This window comes from Centroberyx gerrardi, chromosome 6, assembly GCF_048128805.1.
Source record: "Centroberyx gerrardi isolate f3 chromosome 6, fCenGer3.hap1.cur.20231027, whole genome shotgun sequence".
In the NCBI taxonomy this organism is placed as follows: Eukaryota; Metazoa; Chordata; class Actinopteri; order Beryciformes; family Berycidae; genus Centroberyx; species Centroberyx gerrardi.
The window spans coordinates 4,858,131-4,884,904 of NC_136002.1; the positions used below are offsets into that span (position 1 = coordinate 4,858,131).

The window sequence follows — 26,774 nt, forward strand, 5'->3', positions numbered from 1 at the left end:
GCGTCTCAGCTGTGAGCCAAAGGGCAATCTGGGAGTTATCCATATATCTCCCCATAGGTGGATCGTGATCACAACAAGATGATGAAAGAGAACATTAGGTCACTGTCAAAACCCCAGTTCTCTGAAACATCAAGTAGTGAAATCCACCAAGACCGCTCTGCTTGCATGAGAAGTAAATATGTTCACTGCGCTGCAGTGTCCTAAATGCCCTCAGGAGGAGCGGGGCCTCCATGGGCATAGGACGCTCTACTGACTGTCAAAGCCAGACTTGGTGGAATTGGATACCTCTATGGAATTCATGACCGGCTGTCATACCCCACAGGTGGATCTCTCCACTTGATGTTTCAGAGAACTGGAGTTATGACAGTAACCAGTAACATTACACAGACTGAAATGGCAGTAAAGTATTCAGTAGATGATAAAAGGGAACATTAGGTCACTGTCAAAGGTCCCAGTAGTGACAGTAAAGTATTTACTGCCTTATTTATTTCTACGCCCTGCATAGCTGAAATTCAGTGCAAAACATTATGCATGTGCTGTGCCATTAGAATAGAAGCCTTTCTTGGAAAATGAATAATTAACTTTTTATTCGCTATGTGGTCTATGGTGTGTGTGGCACAAAATAAAATACAAGTGACATTTAGCTAACAATGCAGGCACAGTTAGAGAATACTTTGCTATCAGTGTCTCAGTTCAAACCTTGGACATTATTCACAGCTGTGTTACCACATTCAAATGTTTTTCTGCCTAATACCTTTGGTGGAGCTGAAGGCCATCCCCTCTCTATCAGTCTACCAGAGGCCTGTTTAGGTCGTGGATCCCTGCAAAGAGAGTTACCACAGCTGAGGCGGGGGGGGCCTGCTGCCCTCTGACCACTGGGGGGGTTTGGCCTCTGTCCCAAACAGAAGCGCACCACTGAAATAGACTCAAACTGGACAAACAAAACAACAAATTCACTCTGCCAAAACCGAGGTCGTCTGTCATCTGAGGGATCATTGCTAAAGCAAGACTTTCATACAGATAGAGAAATGATTGCATTCTTATTTTCCAAAAAGCCTTTATTGAAACTACAAATGCAAAAATACATTAACAGAAAAATGAAATAACTTTATACAATCATATATATTTTTGATATATTCACTGCTTCTACATGAGGCAGGACTGTTTTTCCAATTGCAATGGTTGTGGGATTACAAACACCGTTTCAATGCAACTCTTATCAGTGTTTTGTATGTAGAAGAACAAAACACTGCAGCCCCTTCGTCATACAGACATCATCTCTCAGCAAAAAGTAATGAGGACACATCAAACCCAACCATTTACAGACTACCAGCCCAGAGGCTTTACTAAGTTCAGGGGAACCTTTGGCATCAGCACCGACTGTTAACAGAGAACTTATTGCCAAGAATAATTGACAGCCGCTCTGCATCCTCCTCTCTACATAAACATTATACAAAACAAACTTAATAGAATACCATACGTTCATTTCCCCTTCTTGACAACACCTCCTTTCATCCAATCACAGGCACTCATCTGCACCTAACATCATTAGCCCTAAAGAAACTTACAAGGCATGTATACACACTGGAACTGACAATCAAGAAATATACTATTCGTCAAATGGCCATTCCGACAATGCTGCATCTTAAGAGGTATTTTAGACAACTGTGCATATTTGTATCTAGAATCCAGTTCAAAGGCTAACATGAAGATCTGTAACGCCAGACTGTTGAGGTCGGCCCAAAAGGACCGAAGTGATTGAAATGCGGAGAAAAACATTTGCTCTTGTGAGGAAAAGATAGGAGAAAGCGGATTTCTTTGAGGGGTTGCTGGCATTGCTTATATAGTCATTTCTTTATACAGCATGTATGTAAGTCATGGGGCACACTGCCATTCACACCTGCACAGTCTAGGTCTAACCTGTAAAAAGACATGAAATCATTCTGTCAGTCTGGTCTCTTAGCAATAAGACATCTTTAGTTATTCATATACAGTTTCACATTTAGAGAAAGGAAAAAAAAAAAAAAGAACACAAACAAAAATACACGTTTAACACAAGTACTGGATATGGATAACAAAAAGCAGTGAAAAAACGCTCTAAACTTTGATATGTTTATATACTTGATAGACTTATATATATTTATATATATTTACAAAACACATGGAATTGTCTGTACATAGTTTTTTGTACACATTAAAATATAGACAGCAGTAAGCTAGCGGCAGAGGTGCTTTGCTATAGTGTGAGATAATGAAACACAACGCCGGCCTCTCCTTGCCCTGTAGGGGGCAGGATAGAGCGCAGTGGGAGCTGGGCAGCGAGGGTTTACAGGTTCTTCACACAGGCACATGGGAGGGGGGGGGGGGGGGGGGGGGCAGCACTGCCCCCTGTCCCTGAGGATACATATACATACAGCACACTGAATTCTCTCACCATTTAAATCCCCAATCAGATTTTTTTGGGGGGGAAAATGTCTGTAATCCAATGTTCTGCCGTACTGTGGCTACACCTGCATTTGGAATCAGGTTTGGGACTTTTACTCACTCACATCAATTCAGGTTAGCCCGATTTGCAGAAAAATGGCACTGATGTTGTGCAAAAAAGTGTATAGTATTGGGTTACCGACACATCAGGTTGCTGATATATCAGGCCAATATTGGCTTTATAATAAATATCAGAGCTACAATCCACATAAAATAATTTAATTATTCTGGGGATCTCTGAATACTTATTAATTTAAAGATATTGTAATATCGGCACAAAATATCAGCAGTTTCAATCCAAAAACATCAGTATTGGCCTATGAAACCCCACATCGGTCGAACCCAAACATCAACAACCTTCCTTCCCTTTAGCTCACTCTCTCTCCCGCTAGAAAATAAAACACCCGACGCAAGAGCCAGCATCATTGCAAAGTTTCTCAAATAAGTGCAACAGCCATTTCAAGTCAGAAGAAGAGAGATAGCGACGTTAATGTGTTCACTGATCCGTCTGGAGAGCTGGATTCTCTACAGCCGGACCCAGTGTGTGGCCTGGCAGAGGAAACCGCTGCATCAGCACTGAGGAGGAAGCTAGAAATGTGCGACACCGATATGGTGGAGGTGACGCGGGCCCCCAAAATAACTTGACCCTGTAGCTATGGACACTGCACCGGACCCCAACACGCTCATTTATTAAAGCACGTACAAAAATAAATATATACAAAACGATAGAGGATGGCGTGGTGTGTGGGGGGGGGGGTTGAGACGGGGACGGGGCTCTACGGCTTCAATCAAAACAAAATCAAGTTCTGGGTTTTCCTCTTGTACTGGTTTGTTTCCCCCTCTCTGGAAGTTCTCTGGAAAAAGTCCACGCTTTTTCAGGACAGTAAATGATTCATTGGTTTTCCAGCATGCTGCGGCGGGAGCAGTGGGTTTGGGTGGTGGTGGTGGTTTAGATGACTTTGTAGGCCAGGTAGTCGCATAGCGGGGTGGGGATGGCCAGCGCCTCCACCTGCTGTGTGGCCATGACCCGTCGTAGTGCCATCCGGCACAAGTGCTGCAGACTGGAGATGCTACGGGGACACTCCCAGAAGTGTACGCTGCCGTCCCGAGTCCTGCAATTAAAAACATTTATAAATACATAAATAAATAAAAAATACAAAAGTTAAAGACTACAAATGATGCTGCATTAGCACATTATAAGCACAATGTGAGTACATGATAATTATTGTAATCAGAGCATGATATAATGTGCCAAAAATTTGAAAACTTTATGGTACAATTGTATAGTTAATGACATCATATTAAACTGAATGTCATTTTCTGATGTTTTGTAACAGCGCTAGTTGCGGTTGGTGCTGAAACACAGTCGCTGCACATAGTAGGAGCATGAAAATGCAATGGGGTTACTGCTTTTTAATTTTAATTATGACTTAAATGTTGCACGCATATGAAAAACATTTTTTGTTGCATTTGAATTTTCAAGTTTGAATTAACATTTGAATATTGTTAACCATAAAGTGGGGCATGCCTTCGAAAATGAAATGTCAAATAGACTTTTCATTAACATTTTAGTATTGTCAGCAAATGTGCATATTGGTACATGAAAATTCAAATACGAATTTGATTTTGCATTTGAATTTTTAATGCATCCAAAAGTGGAAAATAAAAATGCTATTGTGGGATTGCATTATCATTTTCCAATTTGCAACATTTGAAAATAGCTAACTTTGCGCTTCCATATTTGTGTTTTGTTTGGATTTTTCCTTTAAGTTTTCTGCGATATCCTTTCCCAATGTGAAAATTGAGTGTTGTGAATACAGTGTGCTTATCGAGGCATCAGGGTGAGGATACACTATAAATAAAACTTCTAAAGCAGGTTTCCTTGGTTGCTTTACCATAATGAAGAGTCACTAAGGTGTGTTCTATGGTATGTAACATAATGCATCTGCTCAGAAATGTGTGTGTCGGTGTGTGTTTTAGTGTCTTACCCAGCAGCAAGGACACTTCCTTCAGTAGAGAAGGCACAGCAGAGGCCGTTGGGCAGGGAGGCGATGGCCTGAGGAGCCCTTTCCTCGATACTCCAGAAACGCACCAGTCTGAGCGGTGAGGGAAAACGGCAAGGAAAAGAAGAGAGGAAAGGATCTGCTGGTTAGCACTTCTCACATGTGCTTTGCATTAATCAGCTGTAAAAAATACACTGACACACAGCACTGACACAGCAGCAATACAGTACAGCTACAGTACAAACACATGACCACAATGTGAACAGAACAAAACTATGATTCATCCTGTTCCACAGAACACTTTGCTTCCGTTTCTAAGCTATTTCGATCATACGGCTCCTCCCATCTTGAGTTTTTGATCATGTGAACAGCTAGCCATGCACATATGCAAACCTGCACATTCTGTACATGTTATCTACATCTGTAAAGTGAATATATAGCCCGTTTCAAAAGTAGGTAAACATTTTTACATAAACATAGTACTAAATATTATTTCTGTTTCCAGGTACACTTATCAAGTGAATTATTTTATAAAAAAGCTTTGTTTTTGATTTATTATTAAAATTTGTTTTTTACAAGGCATGTCTAAAGACTTTCTGTACATATGTATGGGCGTCTGTAGTCCATCATGGCCATCATGTATATAAGCTATAAATTCATTTTTGTTTTTCATGTCATGTAATTTTCATTCCATTCATTTTTTCTTTCTCATCATTTGCTCCATTTGTATTTAAATTCCATTTTCCTTGCTGTATTCTGTTACCATTTGCTGCAGCAACGGTCCAATTCTACCCAAAGGGATCATTTAAGTTTCATCTCATCTTAGCATAAAAACAACCAACTTTGTATTTCTCCTATTCAGCCAAATCTATTTCACAACATTTTCAGAGTCTTAGAGGAGGGGCTGCAGTGGAAAGCTTCTTTTCCATCCTGCATTTTATGGAGCCCGCTTACCCTCTGCCTCTCTTCTGCTCTCAACACACTTTGCACTCGGCCAGCCGGCGGCCAGGGCTGATTAATGGCTGCCTTGTGACGGTCATGTGATCAATCCCCGACAGACCAAAAACACAGCTCTCTGCTCTCAGACCCATTAAGACTCATGACTCCCTGCGAGACTGAAAACAAACTGCAGCAAACACTAATGCCTTTCTGCTGCAGACGGCTGTTTACATATAACCTGATGACTGTGTGGGCTAACGGGCATCTGAAGAGGCTTTAGGGGAGAAAAATCAACCCTGAGACGCACAGCAAAACAATAAATAGGGTTACACCCATAGGAGTTTTAGAAGGCTGATAACAATATCAATACCTGGAGTTTTTGCTCATTTCCTGCATTCCCTTACTGTAGATCATTTTCCAATACTCTTATCATGTTATGTTCAGATGTTGACATGTTATGATATTTGCTATTTTTCTGTCATCTTCGCATTTGTTTCAAATATTTACTTCCATCTAAATATTATGAGTTAGTCCTAATTCCCATGCCATTTTAAGACGCCGCCTGTTCCGCCCTGACCGGAACTTCTTTTAAAATGTAAAAGTTTATAGCCTGATATTAGCGTTCTGATGCAAATGCATGCAATTGCTGGCTTCTTATTCACAGCGATGGATTACTAAACCAAATTAAAAGTCTCCGGAGTTGTTTTCTATGCCATTTGGAATTGAATGGGAGTGAATGAGCCTGAGAGGTTTGGCAAAACTGATTTAAAAATATCTTTAATCGTTGTACATCGGTGTAAAAACAGTCGGAATGAACATTAAAGTGATGGAAAATGTAAAAAAAAATAGCAAAAAACACAAATCACTCTGGAATGGTTATTACTGTAACACTGCGGTTATTCAGTTCCTCACCTGTCGTCGGTGATGCTGGCGATGTGGCGGCCGTCGTGGCAGAAGCTCACAGAGCGAACCCAGCGGTCGTTCGCCCCTCCGGCAAAAATTGGTGATGGCGGAGGGAAGAGATGGCTGGAGAAAGGCGGGGGCGAGATTTCAGAAACAGCGCGTGAATTACATTTCTCAGGTAAAAACAAACATTCACGGTTGAAAGCTTATTATGTACTCATTATACAGTCATGTTCTTACACATATCATGGTTACTGTGAATTTTCATTCATTGTATATTTTTCTCTTTTTGAGTCCTGTGGCTAGTCAGATGAAGGGAGGTAAGTGTGTTTATTTAATGGTTTGGGCTAGGTTTGGGCCGATATTTGATAATATTGAATGTCGCGATATTGATATTTTCCTCAGCACTGCAATATTACATTTTGGATATCGCCCCAAGCCTAGTTTGGGCTTTCAATCGTCTTTTGTCTGATGAAGAGCACTGAGCTTGAAATGTCGCCTGTCTAGGTGTTCAGAAATGTATACATCTTGGGAGCAGGTGTCATTGTGCAGACTCTTCTTTAGTTCCATAGAGCACTTTCAGGCTATGTAATACCCCTCTGGCAGCCATACTGGAGGCCCTCAGCTCTTGGCAACAGTAGCTGTGAACAGCTGACTGTGTTTCTAAATGTACGACACTGCTGTGTCAGCAGAATTCAGTAGACACGGTTCATTTTGGTACTGTTTTGACTGGGAACTGATCATTTCATCACTGATACATCTGACTGATTTTGTGTTTAGATAATGTGAGATTGTTAGCTAGCTAACCAGATTCTATCTAACCACCACTGTTTTGTTAACACATCTGATTAGCACACTAGCTAATGTGTTTAGTAGAAGCTAGTGTTAATAGCAGCTAGTAGTCGCATATTAACATATACATCAGTGTCTTTAGCCAGGTGGCTAGTTAGCTAGCTAACTGTTTGTTCAGGTTAACTGAGCTGACTCTTCTCAAGCTAAAAATCAGAGTGTTTTGGACTAGGGCTAAAGACAAGACAGTTTACTGTGTCACAGTAACCTACATTTGGAAACAAATCTACTTTATCAGACTACTCGCTTTTACTTAGAACTTGGATCTACAGCCACACCACAACAAGCTTTTTCAGGGCTTACTTTGTCTAGTCCGGTTGTTATATATTTTGACATTATTAACCAACAGCCAACTCTCCAACGGACCTCCATGATGGAGCCAGACGTGGTTTGATAGGAGATTTGTGATGCAACTGTAAAGCCTCTAAACAACTATTAAGAAATAACCACTGCTAGTCAAAGCAAAACAAATACTGCATGTGCACAGGTCTCACCCCAGCTCCAGCAGGATGGTGGCCTTGTGGGGGTCCCATACGATGACCCGGGTATCGTAGGAGGCGGTGGCCAACAGCGCCCCATCTGGCGAAAACTCACAAGACACCACGTCGTTGTGGTGCCCCTCCAACCTCCTGATCAACGTATACTTATCCATGTTCCATAGGAACACCTGTGAAGGGAAGAGACGCTTGTTATAGCCCATGGAATGATTTTGACTAGATGCATTATCTCACACTTATGACTACTAAATGCATATAAAACATCAATTAGAAATTAGATTAAGCAACAGCAATTAAACATGAATTAAACAGAAAGTTATGCTCAGTGTCACTGTAAGGCTTCGTAACCTTAAACCAGACCAAACAAACATAAATCAGCACATGCTATACAAGCAGCAAGGCTATCTGTCAAAATGCATCACTTCACCTAAATTGATGATACTGAGATGTATTTCACCGACTATAACATTATGACTAACATTCATACATTTTTATCTAAATAGTCTTAAACATTATGATTAATATTTATACATGTTTAAATACATTGTTAAATAAGCTATATAGCTTTTGAAATCAATACATTTAACAAAAAAGTCTACACATAAAAGAGAAAATAAAACAAGTAGTAACTTAAGGTAACATAATGTTACTCCACTGGTTTCCCCTTTCAGAGTTTTAGTTCACTGTGTTTACAATAGGCTCGCACCTCCGGCAGAAGCCTACGAAGAGAGACAGATACTGCAAGAGAAAAGAACATTTCATGGCCAAAGGGTTGATACCTTTGGCAAAGCACACACACACACTCACACACACTTGCAAAAATGTGATAATCTGTAGATGCCTTTTGCTTTTAACAGTCAGCCATGGTTTTAACTGTTCAGTAATGTTGTCTTTGCTCTAGGGCAATACAAGAAATGTGCAAATAAAAAAAAATCTAATAAGGATTTGCAATTCAATTTTTAACACTGCCCTTGATAACTCTTGCAGCTAACCGCTTTTATGTCATTAGCAATTGATAAACTTAAACAGATAAACTTACATTTAAAAAGCAGTACTGCAAACATTGCACATGAGCAAACTAATTCAGTTAAACTGAACTTAACGTAGAGTTTCTTCAGTTGATACAGTTTCCTCCCTCCTCTCGCTGCAGTGTGAAGTGCTTGAAGTGTTCCTGTGCTTGAGGCAACTGCCTGCACTCTAAACCATCTGCACATTTCCCATGTTGTTGACATGACAGGACTACCAGCTGCTACCAACTGTAAGGACTTTTTGGCTGACACCAACCTCCTAGCCGTTTCCTCATTTCATTAAGACAATAGTAGCAGCCATTTTCTCTGTGGTAATTCTAGCTAGCAGCTAGCACAGTTTTGGCCAAGTTGTGTTTTTGTTGCTAATGGCAAAACACTCAAATGCTAATCATAAAAGCAGAAAAAGCCACAAAAGACCTGCAGATGTAAAAGTTACCATCTATTTGGCCAATTTGTGGACAACAGGGAATTTACCATCTTGCATCATATTTTTCAATAGTAGCGTTGTTCTTCCTATATTTGGAAGAGTGTTTGGGGCAAAGGCAGACATTTATAGAGATACAGGCAGTCTGCAAAGGCACAAAGAATCCTTTCATATGTTATTACGTCAACAATGATCTGAGCTCTGCACACTAATTCCATTACAAAAGGGGCTGGTGTAACATAACAGAGCATTGGTGTGTTGTTGACTAAAACTGAACGTGCAGCATACATGCGGGCCCAGCGAGAGGGGGCAGCTTGATTTTAAAACTGTTGTGGCTGGCTGATGGGTGCGCTATAACTTTCAATTGATAGTATTACAATGTTATATTGTATGCGATATTGGGAGAGACATTTAAACTGACAGTCACAGAAAACCTAACCAAGAAACAAAATAAAAGCTAGGTGTATACTAACGCTAGGGCAGTGCTAATTAAGTACAGATAAGGGTGGGGGGTGGGTTGGGGGGTTCGGGAGGGAGAGAGGGGAGGGGAGGGGAGGGACAGAAGGAGGATTTTACCACCACTTTAATGAGAGTTTTAAAACGGAAATAAATAAAAAGAGGAACTGCAACAGCAGAGGTAGACAGACACGGAGCAGCACCTACGTACGGATTGACCTTGCGGGTCAGGGGCCAGGCTGCCCCTGGCCAGGGCATTGGGCACTGTGCGTCCCCGGTTTGCACCGGCTGCTCAAAATGTCAGCGCGGCGCTCCGTTCAAAACCAATCACACACTGAGCTCTGCCACCACCTGTGACAGGGAGAGCAAGACACACACTGTAGGGACACACACAGCCTAACAAACCTAGGACCATCAGTTGAGAGATGTCTACCATTACCACCATGTTCATTTTTTTCCAATGGTTGCCAAGTATGAAGATATGGTGAACTTAGGGTGGTCAGTCTATGGACTCAATATTCAGAAACATGCCTGCCTTAAGGGCTGCACAGACTGGAAAGTCACTTAAAAAAGTGCTCAATCAAAATAGAAGAAAATATTTTTCTTCTCTGACCTTTGATAATACGCAAGGCTTACCAAAAGTCAGCTTTGTTTTTTGAAATTGAAATAAGGGTGTTGTTTGGGAGTCATTTCAATTAATTCTCATGTCAAGACGTCCCTGCTGTGATCACAAAATAATTTGTAATTCAGTCTCCACCGCTTCAAAACATAAATACACTAGAAAGTACTTGGATAATATTGGAGTGGTACGACAAGGTTTCTACAAAACCATTGTGAAAACAGTTCTCTACTCTGCATGCAAACTTCATAATACCAAAAACCTTTTTTCCACTGCAAACAAAACCAAGCAAAATCTAGAAGCAGGTAGTACAGCTTGTCATGACACTGAGCAAGTTTCTATTGAGGTGGAAATGGGAGGGTAGGTGGGTGGGGAGTGTTTCATTTGTAGGTTCATTGAGCATAACTGGGCACAAGCAATAGCACACAGAGTAGCTAGCAAACCCGGAAAGTAAAGGAGGGTGAAATAGAACTTGTGTATGTACCGCTTTACCGGCGCCCACTGAGCACAGGATGGAGGAGTCGGGGGAGAAGGAGCTGCAGTACACCCAGTTTTGATGCCCCCGCAAAACCTTCACCATGTTACCTACAAGACAGAAAAAAACAGAAATATTGCTAATGAAGCAGCAGACCACGGCTATTATTCACAAGTTGTTGCACAACTATCACAAACCCTAGATTCTTGCTCTGATTAATTACATTTTCCACAGGTGCTCTCAGTCAGGACAATTAGGTAATTCATAATAGGCCTAGCCTTTTTGTGGTTAAGTTGGGAGAAGTGCATCAAATCAAATTTTATTTCTGTATTGATTCAGGTGACAGATTCAGGTGATGGCAAACAGTGAGTCATACCTCAGCATGTGCGGCTGTTTTCAACCGCACATGCAATTAGAGAGAGTACCAGTGTTTGCCAATGGAAACATTTGGCAGAGGGAATTTAGGTTACAGCGGCGTGTGTTTTCTTTCAAGGGCCTCTTTTAAACACCAAGGCTCACATGATCTTTGCATGTTTGTTGGGGATTGTGTGGTTTTATGTGCCACTGAAGCAAAGGGCAGAGGTGGATTTGCCCAGACATGATCAGGGACTTCGGGAAAAAGTCGGCTCGCCCATCCATTCCTCATGTCCATGTACAATTGTGTGTGTTCTGCACATCTGATAGTCTAAGAATATAATGAAACCAGCATTTGGCTGGCCCATTTCTACATATGTAAACACCTATGAAAATGAAAGCCTTCTGACAGCATGAGAATAATTTTAACCAGTGGCAGGATCCTTGTGGCTCCAGGGAATATTTCAGTTTAAATGAAGGCTTTCCACCAAGGACACCTATCCATACCGTCATCTTTTAGGTCCCATACACGGAGGGTCTTATCTCTTGATGCCGAGACCAGCATGAGGCTGCCATCAGGAGCAAAGGTCAGGTCTCGCACTATATCGGTATGGTCCATCAGATTCAGCAACAGCTTTCCTGCAACGGCCGATCAAAACAAACAGGATTAATTAAAAACTCATGGGACACAGTAAAGCAGTGGAAAAGCTACTCTAGGTCAACCCCTCCCTTGTTCTGTTTGTCAAGTCTGAGAACGATGTCAGAGATAACTTGTATGGGCCCAGCAGGAGGTGTGGCTTGACAAGCATGATAGAGAAGTATGAGGGAAAAATGCGAAGAAAAGAAAAAGAATGAATCAAGTGAAACAAAAATACAAAAGTATAGCCTGGAATGAAAGAAGGATTGACTCTTCTTTGAACCCTAAAAAGTATTTCACAAGAGCATTAGCACTGATCGACAGTAATCCGAGTGCAACGCCCTACAGAATGCCATGTAGTTATATCAATCTACAAGACATGCAATCCAGCAAAGTAATCTGAATGTAATACCTGCTATTTTCTGATTACTGATACCCCATGTTAAGCATTGGCTTTTTTCCAAAGGTAAGCTCTAACCACAGCCTCACTGGAATAGCTATTCATTGGCAGTGTACCAATGATGTCAACTGTCAGTGTGCCAAAAGGTTAATTATAACAACATCACACAAATCCACCATTGCTAAACAAATTACAGGTTAAGCAATTCAGGTCGACAAAATCAGTATTGCACATTCCGACACCCACAATGAGATCATACAACAAAGTCAAAATTTTAAAGAATGCATAATGTGAATTCAAATAAGATAAATGAAATGTGTTTACCGTCAAGTGGAAGTGGTGAATTTTACAAGAGCTCCAAAAATAACTAAATACAGAGATCACGGTAATTGTTTGCTCTAGTGTTCTCTCAGTCTGTTCCATTTCAAATGTGCACTTGTCCAGCTAGCCTAGCCTAGATTCCTTTATCCTCACCAATTACCCAATCATGTCTAAACTCCTGTATCTGTCTCAAGTTGAAGGGAAAGTTGGATACAAAGAAATAACCAATTACATGAGCAGAAAAACAAACTGCTTTCCAAACAATACATAGCACAGAAACTGCTATACCTAAAATTATAAATGATCCTCTTAGCAGCAGCTGCTGGTGGTGAATGTTCTTTTCGAGTTCAGATTAATGTTAGTACTGCCTTTGGCACTGTGGATCACAACATCTCATCAGCCAAGAGATTTTTTGTACATTTTAGACACCACACTTAATTGGTATATATCATATCTCTCATAAGTAGTTCTCTCTCTGCTGCTTGTGCAGTTCTATACCCTGCACAGCAAAATTTTGCTGTGGAGTGCCTCAAGGTTCCATCCTGGGTCCTGGGTATTTTGTTTTCTACGGATAAGCTCCCAGTTAGACTTAACATTTCCTCTCATGGCTATGGCTAACATTTTTCTAAACTTGCATTACAATGCTAACTTGTTATCATGCTGAATATTTTGAAGTATGGTTAATTTGGTTTGCTAGGAGGCCAATATGGTTTGCTCAGTGGCCCCTCACAAACCTACAGTATCAGTTGTCCTTTTGGTTTCATTTTGGTGATGCCCTTAGCGGATACTAGTGTTGGGTGCAACTTCAAGCCTATAGTGATATTTCATTTATACAAAAAACCACCTTAGCAGTACAATCTTTATTATAGCCGTTTTATTAATTTACTTGACAGCACTTTGTTTAAAACAGGGCTACATTAATATAATAGTTTTATTTTTTTAGTGTATAAACGACAACTTCCACCTTTCCAATGCATTTAGACAAAATAAGCGTTAACTGAAAGTTAGCATAGATTCAGATCTGTAGAAGGAATCACCGCTCTCACCCTTGCTTTGTTTGGTGCATAAAAATTGGTAGAATATCTTTGGTAGAAAAAAGATGGTTCGCACTCAAAAAGAAGTACGTTTTCCAAACCTTTTATGTTCTCATTTTGCAAATTTTTTTTTTATAAATGCAGAGAGAGGCAATTATGTATAAGAGTTATCATAGACACAGAGCAGTCACCCCCATAGCCACAGGTACATTCAGGTTACATAGGCCTATATGTAATAAAATAATTATAAAAACATGTTGGTGCATTGGAATCCGCAAGCAGCCACTACAGATTAGGACTGAACGATTTTGAAACAATATCTAATTGCGATTATTTTGACTGATATTGCAATTGTGATATGATTTGCGATATTAGAGGGAATGGTCATTTTTACATCATTATTCTTATTTTCATTGAAAAACATATTAAAATGATTATGGTGTGATTTTTGCGGGGATCTGTACCAAACAAAGATATTTTCTTAAGTCTGTAGAATATGATGTGTAGGCCAGGACATCTCTGCAGCACGACAATATTTAATTTAAAATGGTATTTTGACACACATTTCGCCTTTAACAAATATTGCGCCTCCTGCGATTTGAAAATTGCAGTAGACCATATTGTGATTTCGATAAAATTTCGATTAATTGTTCAGCCCTACTACAGATGTAAAAAAAAAAATGCAATTAGCATAATGAGAACATAAAAGATTTGGATAACCTACTTGTTTTTGAGTGCAAACCATCTTTTTCTACTGTAGATTAAAAAAAGACAGTGGTGAATGGTGGAATTTTCAAAATGTTCAAAGACAAATAGGGATATTTTTGATCTGATGTTTTGACCTTCAGTGTGCCTTTTTTAAAACTTGCAACATCCGCAATGAATTGCAGGGGGAAGGAGCGCAAACAACATCAATGGTCTGTCAAATAAATGAACCGGATGGAGAAAAAAACAACCAGTAGGGCTAAAGCTGGAGACTTCACCTTTGTTTGTGTGTTTACAGAAAATCAGCCAGGGATGGAAAAAGGAATGGAAAATGAGAAGAAGGGCATAATCGCAACAACCAAGCTATTTAACTTCTGGGGGGGAAAAGAAAAGAAAAAAAAAACTCTGCACATTCACTATCAGAGTAAATATTTTTACAGCTACTTTTTAATTGGGAGTTCTTACATAACCATAATAGGATAAATCATCCCTTGTTAATGACTGCTATTAATATTACGATTCAAATTCCTGCAACTGGGCAGCTGTGCTGCATGCCAGTGGTGTTACGATGTTATGTTAAAAAGCCCAACTTATAAAGAGGGATCTGTTCTGGGTACAGGGTACCATTAGGTTAGAGCTACCAACAGACTAATGCTATCATAAATGTTGATATGTAGAAGTGAGGTGCATCTTGACATGAGAAGGCAAACTAACAGCATATAGGCTACATCTAAACAACCCAATTCAACTTCGGCATCATGCTTCCACCAATCAGATGAGCCCAAGGAGGGAATCTGTTCAAATCTGTCAAGCCACTGCAAAATGTGTCAAGCCATTTCAAACAGCTTGTACACACTGAGACACTTTCCGGTTTTGAAAGCACTAGAATTTGTCCTCACCTGTGTACACATCCCAGATCTTGATGCGGCCGTTGTTGAGGCCCGTTGCCAGCAGCAGTTGGTCCTGGCCAAACTTGAATCGGTGCCACTCAATGTTAACACAGCGACTCTGCTTTTCCGGCACAGACGAGCCGAAGGCCAGGCCCCAGACGATGTCACCGCAGTCGATGGTGTGCTCGCGGAGCTCGCCGGCCACCGCGACCACCTGACCTCTGTCGCTGTTCTGGCAGGACAAGCGGCGTGGGCTCGATGCATTGGTGCCCTCCCCACCCTGGCCCATAGAGCTACAGCAAATGAGGATGGATGAAGAGAAACACAGAAGAGGAGGTCAACAAGAGACAAAGAGGTGAAAGTAAAACAGAAGTGCAAGAGGGCAACTAGTTAAAAAGGGGAGAGAAGTGAGTGACTCATTCTGTGCTGAAAACAATGAGCAATCTACAGTAACAACTGTATATGCACAGGCCACTAGCACACATTAGCATGGATGAAACACCTTAAAAACAAACCACCTTGGCTGGTTGCAAGAATACATCACCACACATGGCATTCTTTAACTTAGCAAACAAGTCGAAGCAGGCTGACCGCAATAGTTCTTGATTTGGGTTTTTTTGAGATTTGAAAACTGATAAACCAGTCCTAAATGGTTAAAAAGGAAGAGCTGAGGGCCAGTATTGTCAGTGGGTTTTATCAGAGGTATTACTCAATGAGGAACTTCGCTATACTCTGCCATTTCAGGGGAAAAAGCAGCTCACCAGTCCCAGCCTGCAGGTTAGTAACAACGACCACTTGTTCCACAGACAATTTCAAACTGTGGCTCTGAGAGTCACAAGGCCCTATTGAGTGGAAAAAGAGCCTGTTCAGCAGAAAGGCAGCAGATAATACGAGCCACGTGTCCTTGGCATCGAGGAGCAGCTCTTTGTGTTGCTTATGCTCCCTGCCTTGGGCGGGGAGGGATAATGAGAGGAAATAAACTTGTAGAAAATTCGCCAGGGAGATAGATTTGACAGACGCCAACACTATGCATGTGAATCTGTAAGACTCATTTACTAAGTGAATAAATACTATAATGCACTGATTTTATGATTATGATTTTTTTTTTGTGTAACTTGATGCAATCCTCTGTCTTTTATCTTCCTTTTTAACAGCTTTACAGCCTCACACCGGGAACAATGCAGATAACACACAGTGAACGCTTCATAGCAATTTCATTTTTACAGCAGGAACATACAGTGATAAGATCCTCAAGCTGCTATGTTTTGATTTCTCCTGCCAAAGTTTTCCACAGCCGGGCAAATGATTGTTAAAGATTTACACCTTCAAAAGCACCTTTTAGAAAGGTGTAGGTAAAATGATGATGCTCACTGCTAACCTTGGACAACAGGCCAATAAGTAGCACAGGGCTAATAACATCACGTTCAAGCGCCTGTTAATCTCCCGGGAATTCACTGGTTAGCATATTTCCAATGATCCAATGATTTCCACTGTAGATAATAATGCCTTGACATTGAATCAACAACTCAATCCTAAATATCCTAAAAGTAATGAAGCAAAGAGCACCACCTACCAACTCAGCTTAAGTTAAAGCGTTATAGCTTCTGAAAAGTGCATTTCATTTCTCTAACAGTTATTGTAAAAGTCTAATTGCAGCCCAGTGGTTTCCCAGCAACAGTACAGCACTCATCCAGTGTCCCTCTCCCTGCTACAACCGTTTCACCAAATTATACCCCAGCTCCAAAGAAAGATTTTAAAGCTAAGGAGTTTTTAAGAAGAGTGCCTTAGATTCCCTTTTTCAAATATGTTTTTAACCTCAACTCTGATGAGCAGCTTTTTTGCAAAACACACTTCAATTGTTTGGTAAAGCATAAAGCAAGAATGCACTCTGGTATCCCCTCTAACCCTTGTGATATTTTGGACTGAAGCTGCCGATAGCTGATATTTTTCGCTGATATTCTGTATATTTATAGACCCTATGCGTAGAATATGTACCTCAATATGTCAATTCTCAAATTAATTTTGATAGCATAGTATAATAGGCGGAGAAACATGAGACCATCACTGTGAAAATTGGTTTATTCCATGTGTTGCTTTCTATGTGTTTATTCTATGTGTCTGCGGGTCGGGCACATTTGGCAGAAATGTGCAGGACTGACTTGCAGCACAAAAGATGGGCCTGATGTAAAATACTACCACCAAGGGAGTCAAGTTCAAGTTCAAGGGAGTCAATTTCAAGTTCAAGTTCAAGAGAATGGGCCTACCTAGATCTAGCTGATCAACAATCAATCGTTGAACAGAATGATGTAAGACAAAGGAAGGAAGGAAACAGAACAAAGCACAAGACACACAATAGCAAGACAAAGTAAGCCTATCCTACATAGCCTAGCCTAGCTTTGCCCCTCAGTGCATGCAAGGACAAACCTTATTAGGAAAAAATGGAAGAAACCTTGAGTGGGCCAAGTCAAAGGGGAATTCCCCAACGGGACGGCTCAGTGTGCAATAGGTGCCGGGAAGGAGTTTCAAATTCTACTGGTATGCCAAAAATGACAACTATTCAATGTTTCCCCCAGAATTTTATTCGTCGGGATGGAAAAGCCTCTGAAACAGCATTTTAGACCATCATGGGACACTAAAACTCCCCACTGAAAGCCAGACTAATGAAATTCTTTAAGGTGTGTTAGCAGCTCCTTAAGGCAGAGTGAGTCAGGTTTCACAGCAGGTTTTACAGACCAACACGCTTGAAGCTATTGAGGAAAATCCTATCCTCTCCTCTATCATATCGGCGGTGGATGACACTCACCGGCTCATATCAGATTTTTACAGAAAGCCCTACATCGGCTAAGCGATACATCGGTCTAACTGGATGCATTTCAGGCTTAGGGGACTACTTACAAATCCTTCAGGCATTTTGACCAGGGAATGAGCCTGACGATGCGATGCCCTTGAGACCAAGCAAAGTAGGAACCATCGGGTGCGAAGGCTACAGTCCAGGCCTCACGCCCGGACTTCTGGTCGAAGGGAGCGACAGGCACCAGGAGTTCACCAATGAACTTAGCCTTACCTGGAAACACAAGAACACTGCAACTTCATAGACGGCACTGAACGGCATTATTTATTATCACATTAGGATTCCTTTACTCAACCCAACCTGGCCAACAGGAATCTCAACGATCCCAGAATTACCCCCTCCACACACACACATACACACACACACACAAACAAGTGGGCTTGTCGGCAATGCAGTCATCTGATTGGCCAACTGTGCAGTTAGCACAGCTGATAAGAGAATAACAGGGGTTTGGTTAGCATAGTTGATAAGATAAGATAAATAGGTTAAATGTCCTGTAATGTTTACGAGAAAAATCATCATGGACATACATATAGGTTTATTAAGCGGTCAGCGTAATAAATCAATAGGGAAATATATGCACACTTCTGATCCCTAATCTTTAATTGACCTGAGCATTTGTCATCAGGGTCCTGAAACTTTGGAACCTGCCAGAAAATATATGTTATTAAAAAACTCTGTATCCTTTTAAGACATACCTGAAAACTATTTTTGTATAAACTTCCATTTAATTACAAACTTCCATTTGATTGATCATTTAAGTTTATTATTGCTACATATTATGTTAGAGAATAATGCTGTTGTTCAGTTAAATTTAAAGTATTATGTAACTTGAAGAGCTACAAAAATACAGTTAAAAGCATTATAATGTGCAGACTATCTTTTTAAATATTTAACCACAAGAGATTCTTTAAAAAAGTTACAAGTTACATAAGGTAACAATCAAAGTCCATGAATTCGACGATGACTCAATTTTGAGTAAATAAAAAGTCAGATAGGCTAGATCCTAGAGAGAGATCCTACAGAGTGTGATGAGGTTACTAGTCTGTTTATTGTCATCATGTAATTACTAACTACTGTATAGGTAATTTTGGATTTGTTGTAACTTAATTTGCCCGCACAAACCGGTTAATTATGGGTGGCTTTGACATAATGCAAAAACATGAATCGTTTTCCTGTTTCGCTCAGCAGCCATGGAAGCCACAGACATGTAACGTTTATGTCGAACTTTACTTTCCTCAGTGACTCATCCTGCAGCGGTCCTTCTATCTCTGATATCACGTCCCACAGCATTCCTCAACACCTTTTACCAATCTTTAGGATCCACTCTTCAATTCGGCATGCATTGAATACATCAAAAAGCACTTGTTTCAATAAAATTTCAACTTTTATAACAGGTTAGCCTATACTGTACTCCATGGTGGGCAGTAGTTAGCAGCGTGAAGCATTTCTAAAAGTTTATTTTTTAAATTGAAATATAGTCTTTGGTGTAATTGGATGTATGCCGAATTTAATGTGTGGATCCCAGCGATTCAGAAATGCTTTCAGACATATTTTATAAGGTATCGTTTGCCGATAAGCAAGGCCAGATTAAATCCCCCCACGTCGCTGAATAGTGTGGCCTGACTGCACCTATCTGTGCCAGCGTCTCCTCCCTCCTATGCAACGCAATGTAACATACAGTATGAACCGCTGTGTGTGGGGGAGGGGAGATCAGGCGAGAAGGAAATCGATTTTCACCCTCGAAATATGAAAAACAAGGAACGTAAATAATGACGAAATCATAGCAAATTAAGTAATCATACAAAGCCCTATCGGAATAGTAGGTTAAGACACAGAATGGGTTTATTAATCCTATAAACTCAAAATGAAACGATGCATGGAACCTTTCAAGACGTTGCTTCAGACATACCGTAGCTACGTGACGCCTGTCACAAGTCAGTGAATTAATGCTTCTTGCTTATAAACAAATGTACATACCTCGTAGAACATAACTTCAGACATTTTTTATTATGCAATAGGGTATTTTGGTAACTTCGGCATATAGATGAGCCGCCATGCAGCACTTTATTTCAACAAAATCTCAATTATTACAATTGGTTAGAAATGCTCACTACTGCCCACCACGGTGTATTTTGGTGGAAGACTAACAGGCGAATTGATAATAAAGAATGACATTTTATTGGAAATAACTGCTGCTTTGTGTATCAGATGTATGCCGAATTGGAGAGTGGATCCTAACGATTCGTAAAAGATGTTCAGTCATATTCTCCGTAGACATGTAGACACAATTTAAGGCAAGGCAGCACTAAATTAGCCGGTTTGGTATGACATTCTCTCTGTACGAGTGAGCGAAACGACATCGAGACAAGGCTATCTGTTAACGGTCTACAACACCACGCTGCTTCCAATCCCTGACAGAAACAGAAAAAGAAGCGACTCAACTTACCTATTTCATTTTCGTTTACAGAATCTGGGAAGCTTGCCATCTAAATAAGGGCGGGGACCTAAGAGAAAAGCCTAGTATTTATTGAATAACGAAGATATTCAATGCGAAATGTCGGCGGGTTTTTCCTCTTCCGATGTCTAGAATAGTCGATTGGATCCCGTACAGAAAAATGCAGTCGTCGTTGCACTTAAATAGATCTATTTTCCTTTATTTCTTCGAACAAAATTCACGTTGTTTTGCTGTTCAGTTGTAATAATGGAACGCGTGTGATGACACCTCCTATGCTACAGAACGGTTCTCTACGTGATTATAGTATTGAGCAGTGTCGACCTCGTAAACGTCTATCGAAATACAATGGCTTCTAACTGGATAGCATCTATTTTCATCCAGAGAGAGGAGGGCCGATGATAAACTGTGGGAGGGTTTTCATTACACGTCAGCACAGTTGCCATAGTAATACTACACCGCCCCCTGTTATGCTGCATTCAGGTCCCATAAGAAAGATGGTAAATACGATGACTACACTGCTTGAAAATACCGTTCAGCTCAACTTTCACATGGTAAATACTACCAGAAATCTGGGTCTGCTCCCAACCTGCGAGTTCCAAGGAGTATTTACCAGCTGAAAGCTGAGGTGAACAGTATTTTCTAGTATTTACCATCTGCGACTGAGGTGAACAGTATTTTCTAGTATTTACCATCTGACAGCTGAGGTGAACGGTGTTTCCTAGTATCTACTATCTAGCATTTGTGAGGTAGCATTCCCATGTAGTCTCGTGTTACACTTTTTGATATAGAAAAGTGTAACAGTGTCCCTAGGAATCAGTGTTAGATATATGGAGCCAAGGTTGGCTTTTTATTAAAAATCAGTTATCACCCAGTCAGTATAATCTACCTATATGATGACTCTATATGATGAGGTTTGATTGATTACATATTTATTGTAGAGTTGATCAATACTACACTGGTTGTGTAAGGGAAGCCTGACTCTGAGACATTTTGATCAGATTCCATATAAGACGCAGGATTGTGTTTTTATCTATTATTTTTATTCAAAACCCATATCAGTCAAACCGTAGTTTGGACTATTCTCAAAGATAAAAAAAAAAAAATGCTGCTTTTGAGAACAATGTGGTTCTGGTAGTTCTAGGATGTTAGAAAACATGCAAAGTACTGAGTAATTTGTCTTGAGTATAGAATAGAAGTCAGATTATAGACTGCTCACAAAATCCAAATCTAAAATCCTTAACGCTCTAAAATAAGACCCAAAAAATTAAGAGGAGACCTAAGCCTTTTCTACTTCCATCTTTTGGCATCATTGTTTAAAAGGCCCAGACCCATTCTGAAAAAGACATTTATTATTATTAATTCTCAGATTTACTTCCGGTTGAATTTATAGAAAAAACTTTAATGGTCATGTTAATGTCTTTTACAAATATAATTCACAAACAAATCAGACAGGGTACAACACAATTATTTCAATGGCTAAGAAACGTCCTCACATATAAGAAAACTCTGCTCTGGAAATAAAATCAACAATCACTTGAACAACCTTTACACATCTGTGGGAAGAAAATACATTTTCCCGGTAAACTCCTCTAAATTTGACCCCCCCCCCCCCCCCGAAACCAAATCAACTGTTTGTCATACAAAGTTCCTCAAAACAATATCAGTTCTAATGATGGCTGATGTTTTTCTTCCTGCTTGGTGTCCAAGGACTGAACACTATCAGACTCGGGATGGTTCTTCTGTTCCGTGCTTATGGCATACATTCTTATGATAGGGTTGTTATGAGCGGGGCCAGAAGCTCACATGTGCATTGTAAACAAGAATATTCAATGGCCTAACCTCAATTCGTGTACATTCATGACACACACACATCTAATATTGTACAGGAACATCTTGGCGTTCTGACAGCTCATCATAAATCCTTTCAGTAGGCTACTGCTGAGCGGCAAAAATGTTGAGTAAATCAGGTTCTTCATAAGCATTAAAGGAGAAGTCCACCCTTGGATCCTCTTACCCTGGTCTACATCAATCTGTGATGATCAACACATTCCAGGAATTTTGTGATGAAGTGTTGTAATTTTACTTTTTGGTGAACCTGACATTTCCCTCAACCTGCCTTAGTGATTTTGTGGCTGCATTGCATTCTGGTCTTTTGAGGCTACTCTTGGTGGAGAAACTGGTCTCTCTCCTCTTCTACGATGGATTTCTCCCTGTATGATTGTTGAACGTCTCTCGGTGCAAAATGGCGGCTCTAGAAAGAAGCCCTCGCTCTTTGATTCTGAGGTGCTGTCACCAAAACCTGACGCTTATGTTGATGTTTTAGATCGCTGATTTTCTGCTATCAGACTCCATTGTAGCTGCTGGAAATATCTCAACATGACACATCGCCTACGATTGGCCAGTTATCCACGGGAATAAAAAAAACAAACACACCACCACATAACAAAGTGGACCCGGAAATGCAAGGTGCATTGCCAATAGCTGTTTTTAACAGTGTTTAGGTGTTAGGGTGGATTTCTCCTTTAATGGTGTGTCAGATGTGGGTGGCAGGTTTTACATTTACAAAGTAAAGTGAAGTATTCCTTCCAGGCAAACTCCAAGTCTATTTCAAACCGTTGTTCTCTCCGTTTTGGAAGACTAAGTGTGTTTGGCGACTATGAACGTGCAAAGATCAAACAGAAAGAGAAATATGTTGCCATACTGTATTGAAATTTCATTAAATGTGAAGAATGTCATTTTGGTTTCCAATGTGGAGTGAATGGTACCCCTAGAGTGATGCTTTAGCCTTTGGAAAAGAAACGTCTTTCCTGAACGGGAATTTTTTTTTTGTCATTGTGCTTGTACAGTATGTCCGACAAATTGTAAATGAGAAGAGTCGTCATAGCGGGGGAGGGGTGGGTGGGGCTGGGCTTCCCTGAGAGGAGAACATCGTTTCTAGAAGAAAAATTAAACATCAACCCATTTCCACATCACAGCAAAAAAAAAACACATAGAGAAACGTCGCTCTAAACAATCAAACCGGCTCATAGAGATGCCTTTCAAAAGCCGAGAACTGAATACTAAAGACCATGAAGGATTTTGTTTCATTCCATTTTTTTTCCTCCAGAGAGAACTGAGTATTGTGAACCAAGGATATGCAAGTACCTGGTGGCTGACTGATATCACATGAGTCTGAGTCTGAGTCTGGAATATATAAAAATTGACAGGCTTACTGGAAAGTGGGTGAAATGTCACGGACTTAAACAAACACGAGCCATCCGGTCAGGTTTCCTGTGACTCATGTTGACTGCAGCTGTTAGTTTCGTTATTACTTTTAACTCCAATTAGAGTCAGCAAATTCATTCAAACAGCTGACTTCTTCTCAGTGACACACTATTTTCGCTGTACAAACTCCTGCTTTAGTGGCATTTATGTACTTTAAACATAAAACTCCAATTCAAAATGCGTTTCTACATATCAGTTATCATAATACAACAAAAACAAGAGAAATCAAAGTTGGGCATTTCCAGCCTGATGACAATATATATTAACAACAGCGCCCCCTTGTGTGCCATTGCAATATTAGAGATGTCACTGATTTTTTGCATTGTTAAAGCTGGTGAAAACCCAGAAAAATGACAAAATGACAATGCGCGCGGTCAACATGAGTCAGCATTTCATCTAATCCTGATCACCACAGAACTTCAGAGTTTTATCCTTCAAACAAAACCCTGCTTCTTTTCTCCATCGATATCTGAACCTGCTCACCTTTCATCTGTTTACATCACCATCACATTACAAGTCTCGACACGCTCCTTAATCAATATCCCTCACTTTGTTCATCTTTAAATAAGTGAATAGCACCTTCACATATTTTAATGGTGGCAGATATTAATTTCACTCTCAATTACAAGAAAATGAACTAAGTTCTTAAGAGACAACAAAATAAAAAAAAACACAAGGGAAGAAGGAAATTACCATTCATTGATTGAAAGTTAATTCATCTGAGTCAGAAGAGAATCCAACAGTTTTCTTGTGACCTTCTTGATGTGTCCAGAACATCAGCTTCTTCTTCTTCTTCTTCACCTTGCATTCAGACGGGCTACATTAAACTTTTACTATTGCTTTAATCCATGCTATACTTTTAAAGATCTACAGTACAATGAAAAAGGGGGGATAGGCAGTCTCTGCACAAAAACGCAATTGGAGACGGAAAAACCTTTTGGATCACAAGCTTTAAAAAAAAAAAAAAAAAAAAATCAAATCCATGATTCTCAAATAGTTCCGTCTACAGAGTCGTAGTGTCAGATAAAGCACGGGGCCAACTTTAGTCTTCAGTTTTATTAGCAGCCTATCAGCGTGGGTCCTCACAGTGGGATCATCCAATCGCGTTCCGGATCCGTTTTCTCCCCCAGCCCACTTCCGATCACACGCCGAGAATTATTATCTTCCTTAACAGACACACACGTCCGTCACTGAAGCGTAAATCACAGCCATTCGTTCTAGCGTGTCTAAAAATGACGACATCGTTTACAGTAATAACACTGGCATTTAGAAATATGCGTTCCCCTTCACTCAAGGAGACGAGATCAATATAGAAATGATGCGTTGAAAAAGACTACAGGGACAGTTTGAGATATGGCAGTGTAGTTGGAGTGATATTTTCATTTCCATAATATCGTGCTTAGATTTCGTTTAGGTTTATTACAAGAGTTCTTGAAATCTGGCAGGATATTAGCAAAGCTTTGGAATGGGGGAATGAAGCTTGCACTTAAAGGGTACGTTCACTCCAAGCATGTCTGGAGCCGTTTATTCAGACTCTTTAGTTTGGTTCGTTTGACCAATGTCATTCCAACTGTGGTGGAACCAAATAACCGCACCGAGACTCCTGAAAATGTGAGTCTCAGTGCCTAGCATAACAAACTGAAGTCTGGACTGATGCTCATATGCAGCTATTTCTTCATGTGTTCTTAACTGGTATGAACACCAGAGAAGAAGAGCACAGGCAAGACTGTGACTTTAGTTTACAAGCCCTGGTTCAATTGTAATTGGTCAGTGTGAACCTAAACAAATCAAATACAAAAAATGCAACAAAGTCAACTTTTCCACTGTGGTTTGGACCAAAGAAAACCAACTGGAGGTGTGATAACGTAGAAGAGTAACATTTACCTTTAACCTGTTTGAATCATATGCACCTTTAACCTTTAGAATTATCTCTTTCAAGGCCAAATACACAGCAGTTTGTTTCACAGTATAAATTCAACTGCACTTCTATATTAGGTGGAGCCTGCTTGTCGGAGATGCTCCGACTTCATATGCTAATACTCTTGGACACTCCGAACCTGAGCTGAGTCCTGATTTCCTCAGCAGTTATTTGGTGCCGCTGATTTCGAATGGCACCGTTCTTATCTGGCCAAACCCGACCAAACTAAAAGGAGAAAACGTTCCCGTGTTCCACTAAACTGCTCCCAACGTGCTTGCTGTGAACGCCCCCACTCCCACCCTCACCCTCCCTCCCCGCCCCCCGACATGTGATAAGCTGTGTGTTATTACAGCCATGGAGACTGTGTTGACATTTGAGCAGGTACAATTTGAACCGCCACGGTGTTCTGACACACAAGAATTTCAGTTACATAACCCCCGTCCCCCTGAGTCAAAACTGCTTACTGCCTACCTCGGCCTTAAGTGTGTGTGTGTGTGTTACTCCCGCTTCACACTTCCAGGAGAAGTTCCTTTCATTTTCAGACTTATATGACAGTGGAGGTCGGGTGGATCTGTGTGGGGGGTGACGCTCCAGAAACGGCAAAATATTACTATTCGTTTAAAAAAAAAAAAAAAAAAAACGTGGTAGAAAAGCGCTCTACGTGGTTAGAGTATATAAAGGGGCATGTGCACACTTTGGCTTTTAAATGCCCAGCCTGAGGGACCCTAATCATAGGCATACATACAGTGTGCTGCTGTATAGGACTGGGAAAAAAATACCATGGGTTAATATGGCAAGATCATCACTACGGCTAATGCACCTATCACAATGGAGATTTAAAAGGAAACAAGTAAAAAATATTGGTAAGGACTAATGCATCTTTCCTTTACATTTTGAAATTATATATTAATGAAGTGTTATAATACAGAGATAATGCAGTTATGGACAGTTATAAGCCCAGTGTATGGGGAACAGTCCAGTTCCTCTCCCTGGGTGGGGGTCTCAACCCATCGCTGGGCCTTGGATTGGCTGGTTCGTATTAGAGAGAGAGAGAGGAGGGGTTGGGGTTGGGGGTAGGAAGAGCTGCAAGGCCACCACCCATGGGTCATGCTGCGGTCGCCATGGTAACCCTGATGCAGTGCAGCACGGGAGGATCTGAAAGGCAGGACAGAGTCTGGTTGATTAGGAGTTTAGCAGAACGGCTGAGCTTAAAATAAACCGGATACACTAAGAGTGAAGACATTCTCTACTACACCTTATGCATA

General features: G+C 40.6%; 2 protein-coding genes across 3 annotated transcripts in view; both read right to left on the reverse strand.

The window, feature by feature from the left end:
* Nucleotides 1–1,043: 1,043 nt before the first annotated feature.
* Nucleotides 1,044–20,668, reverse strand: wsb1 (WD repeat and SOCS box containing 1). Its single transcript, XM_071914370.2, has 9 exons — nucleotides 20,319–20,668; nucleotides 17,914–18,082; nucleotides 15,028–15,311; nucleotides 11,539–11,670; nucleotides 10,687–10,787; nucleotides 7,673–7,845; nucleotides 6,339–6,452; nucleotides 4,473–4,580; nucleotides 1,044–3,596 (listed from the first exon to the last, which is right to left on the reverse strand). The coding sequence occupies exons 1-9, from the start codon at nucleotides 20,356–20,358 to the stop codon at nucleotides 3,434–3,436; spliced, it is 1,284 nt and encodes a 427-aa protein (XP_071770471.1). The 5' UTR covers nucleotides 20,359–20,668; the 3' UTR covers nucleotides 1,044–3,433.
* A 5,173-nt stretch (nucleotides 20,669–25,841) lies between these two features.
* The window catches only part of cuedc1b (CUE domain containing 1b), a 33,185-nt gene continuing 32,252 nt past the window's right edge, over nucleotides 25,842–26,774 (reverse strand). For both annotated transcript variants that reach the window (XM_071914378.2, XM_071914379.2), the window contains exon 11: nucleotides 25,842–26,664. In XM_071914378.2, the coding sequence (XP_071770479.1) occupies nucleotide 26,664 (1 nt within the window). In that variant the 3' untranslated portion in view covers nucleotides 25,842–26,663. The remainder of the gene's footprint in view (nucleotides 26,665–26,774) is intronic.

What these genes read in the sequence shown, in the direction of transcription:
- wsb1 (XM_071914370.2), bottom strand. Translation starts at nt 20,358, where the DNA reads ATGGCAAGCTTCCCAGATTCTGTAAACGAAAATGAAATAG. An exon ending in TGTAAACGAAAATGAAATAG is followed by an intron (nt 18,083 to 20,318) that starts GTAAGTTGAGTC and finishes TTGTGTTTCCAG; the next exon opens with GTAAGGCTAAGTTCATTGGT. An exon ending in GGAAGTGTCCTTGCTGCTGG is followed by an intron (nt 3,597 to 4,472) that starts GTAAGACACTAA and finishes TTTTAATTGCAG; the next exon opens with GACTCGGGACGGCAGCGTAC.